The sequence below is a fragment of the Nannochloropsis gaditana genome, assembly GCF_000240725.1.
Source record: "Nannochloropsis gaditana CCMP526 unplaced genomic scaffold scaffold669, whole genome shotgun sequence".
NCBI lineage: Eukaryota > Eustigmatophyceae > Eustigmatales > Monodopsidaceae > Microchloropsis > Microchloropsis gaditana.
In genome coordinates this window covers 1-3,585 of record NW_005803284.1, presented here as the reverse complement: position 1 = coordinate 3,585, position 3,585 = coordinate 1, and the positions used below count along the sequence as shown (strand labels likewise).

At 54.8% G+C, this 3,585-nt stretch overlaps 1 protein-coding gene across 1 annotated transcript; it reads right to left on the bottom strand.

The window, feature by feature from the left end:
- Positions 1-1,617: 1,617 nt before the first annotated feature.
- Positions 1,618-3,585, bottom strand: NGA_0433000 (uncharacterized protein; the record flags this gene model as incomplete). Its single annotated transcript, XM_005853958.2, has 1 exon — positions 1,618-3,585. A coding segment is annotated over one exon (1,363 nt), but the record flags the coding sequence as incomplete, so codon positions are not given.

The following is a 3,585-nucleotide window of genomic DNA, read 5'->3' as shown; positions in this document are numbered from 1 at the left end:
CCCTCCCTCCCTCCACCCCTCCCACCTCCCCTTTCCTCTACCTTGGTCGTCCTGAAATTGAAGTAGGGATCGAACTCGTGAATGACACTCTCGTACCGAACGACGGCGAAGAGACGAATGGCGAAGGAGAGGAGGCAAATCAGGCCCAATATTCCGTAGCGGACAATGACGGGGATGCCAGACAGGTCCTGTGGGTCGGAGGGAGAAAGGGCAGGGGCCACGGGTGAGTCGGAAGAGCAGAGAGAGGCTTTGCATGCAAGGAGGTGATAGATGACAGAGTCGCGCGGGAGATCTATGCTTCCACATAGGGATCTATACGCGGTTTGGGCGTCCCTCAGAGGGAAAGCACGCGGAAGATTCTTACAGCAGATGTCAACGGCACGAAATCAGTCGGACACCCGCACGGTGGTTCTCGTCGTGTGCCCTTCGACTTACATCGTCCCCAACTACCCCTGCGTCGCCTTTTTGCTCCCACTCAGCCGTTTTTGCAGCCATAGATGCGTTCTTAGAATTGGAGAATGCATCCAATAAAGCATCCACACCCGTCCCACTGCTGGCCTGGTGCTTCGACTTCTTTTTATCGTGCTTTGAAGACATGACTGTTGACAATGTGTGGACGCAAAAGAATTCAGAGTAAATGAGAGATTTTTTTTTGTCTTTTTGCTTAGCTACATGAGTTGATAAGAAAAGAGTCGATTAATAAACCGTCACCAATCTGGCTTGGGTGGTCGGCACTCGAAGTCCAAGTTTCTTACGAGAATCGCTCCGACTTTCTCACGAATGTGACGACATTTAATGAATTGTAAAAACATTATTAATATTCTGCTACTCTCTATTTGTATTTATTAAGGTACTATTAATATTGCCCTGCAGATGCATGAGGTGTACAGAGCGATTCGAGGGTAATGGACGAAGAAAGAAGACGACGATTAGGGGTTGATGGCTACCGTATCAAGAAGAACCCCAGGCAGGCAAACCGAGGGCATCGCTCCACGTCACCTCCACGTCCACATGTGTCGCCTCCACGACCCGGAACGCGCAACGACGCATGGCACTGGAGAGGTCGGCTAACAGGTACGTGCGGGCGTGGCTGAAGAAGGCCAAGTTCTTCCTCGCGGAGGCCTCGCTCCTTTTTGAATTTTTTCGGCGAAGCCCTACTCCGAAGGGGTACTTGGCCCCCCAGCCGCTCCGGATGACAGCCTAAATTCCTCGACGATCCCCGCATGTACGGTAATGAGAAAGATGATTGGTGTTGCAACTTATATTCTAGTCGAAACCATGCACAATCCCGAGACAAAGGACCGCGGCCTTGTGTAGCTTGGCGGAGTTGGAAGGCTGTCCGAGCTTATGCTCGTCAAAATCTTGAAATCCAATCCCATGGAGGCTCTCGCTGCCAGCTCTGTTTCCAACTCTTGAATTTGCATCGTTCTTGTTCCTTCTATGCTATTTCATAGCAAAGATATCACCTTGGATGGGACAATCAAGTCAAGAAATCATGTGATTTTTGACATCTCAACCACCATGTTCAGGTACTTTCTGATTTAGAGAAGATAAAAGAATCACGCCTTATCAAGCATATCAATTGCTTTGACATTATCCGGTTGTCATCGCTTGTGCTATTTTTCTCACTTTCGCTGATTTCTTCTTTACTCATGATCCCATTTTCCTTGTCTTCTCTCAAGAGTATCCTAGGCTTTTCTGTCTTCGCTTTCAACGCGACCTCCTGCACTCCTCATGAAATTTTTAACCCCAAAATTCTTAATTGATATCTGCTTGATAAGAATATACTATATGGATACTCCTTACATCAAAAATACCGAGACTTCGGATATATCTCGACACCTGAAATTTTCGCGCCTATTTCCCCCGGTGCTTTACATTCGATGCTATCAAGTTTTTTATAGCTCAATAAAAGTACACAAAAGGATGTAATTTCTCTTGACATTTGAAGCGTTCCTACGCCTTGCTCGCTATCCTCCCCGCGTATCGATGGAAGCTGCCTTCCTCGAACCTGCCACGTCCGTCGCGGCGCCTCCCCCAGCGGTCCATGTTCTCACGACGCTTCAAGATGTCATCATGAATGACATGCGTCTTCTTGCATTTGTGGCCTTGGCCCTCGCTGTCCCCCTTTCCCTCCTTTTTCCCGAACCGGCCTGAGGAATCCTCAAACAGGAACGCCTCCCTTCCATTTTCCCCTTTTCCTTTTCCATTTCCATTTTTTCTTACTCGTTGTCCTCGAAAAAACGGTTGATGTCGTACTCCCCCAGCACGTGCGCATCCCACCCTCTCTCCTCATCTCTTCCCGCCATATCATTCCTTCCTTCACCTACCTCCCCGCTGTTGCCCGTCTGTAAGGCACTCGGGAGACCAGCAAGGGAAGGAACAGCCGGCTCTACCTCCCTCCCTACCTCCCTCCCTACCTCCCGCCCTTCCGCCCACATCATCTGCTTTACGACCTCCTCTTGCTGCCGCCGTAGAGCCACCGGGGTGGGCAAATTACTGGGAGGGGCAGGGACGCTCTCGTTCGCCACCCTCGACTGGCCGTAGCCCGAATAAGGCAAAAAAAGTGGGGCGGGAAGTGGAGCAAATGGAGCTGCCGCCTGCTGGAAGCCAGGCAGCGACGAGCCTGCTGCTCCTCGGGGGAAGCCGCCGCGCCCGTGGTCCGGTTGCCTCCTTCCTTCTTCGTGCCCTCCCCGTGGTTTTACCTCCCACGGTGATTGTGTAGGGTAGGACTGTAGAGAGGACGTGGCAGTGGCAGGGACCGGGAAAAGCGCTGCCCCTCTGGCCGCAGGCATGACCAGAGGGGGTGAGGGCCTCTCCCCTATTTCCCTACCTCCCTCCCGTTCTCCTTCCTGCCTGGCGTATCCTCCATAGCCTGCGCCTGTCCGGCCCACTCGTGGCTGGGGCGGGCTCCGGCTCCCCTTTGACCGACCAAGGTGCCGAGGTCGGGGAACGTAGTCCGAGCATACCAGGTTCAAGTCCTGGCAGCGCCGACAGGGGCGGGTGCAGGTGCAGGATATTTTTTTCGTGTGGCAGTAAGCACAGGCCCGGCGGGCGCGGCGGACAATGATGGGGCGGGACGCCGCGGTGCCGGTGGAGGCGACCGAGGAGGTGGAAGAGGTGCAGGTGGAGGACAGCGGGTACTTCCCCTGCAAGAAGCCTTGCAACATGGAACGGGCTGCGGCCAACGTCGCAGGCGTGGCGAAGGACAAGGAGGCAGGCGGGAGCGTCCCTGGAGCCACGACAGTGCTGGCTTGAGGGGAGGAGAGGAAGGGAGGGGGAGGCTCACGCAGAGTTGCCGATATGGGCCGCTTCACCACGTCCGCGTTCAAGCAGAGGAGAGCCCCGTCGTCGCGGCCCGGCTGGGTGGTGAGGTACCTTCCTCCCTGCCCTCCTCCTCCACCACCACTGCCTTGGGACCCTCCGCTCTGGCTGGAGGAGGGGGAGGGATGGAAGGAGGAGGACGGGGGAATGGAGGAGTAGTGGGAGGAGGCGCCCGACGACGAGAGGGAGGAGATGACGGAGGAGCCGCTCCAGGTCCCGCTGGGTGGAGATGGGAGTGGGGTGGGTAACGGGAGAGGGAGG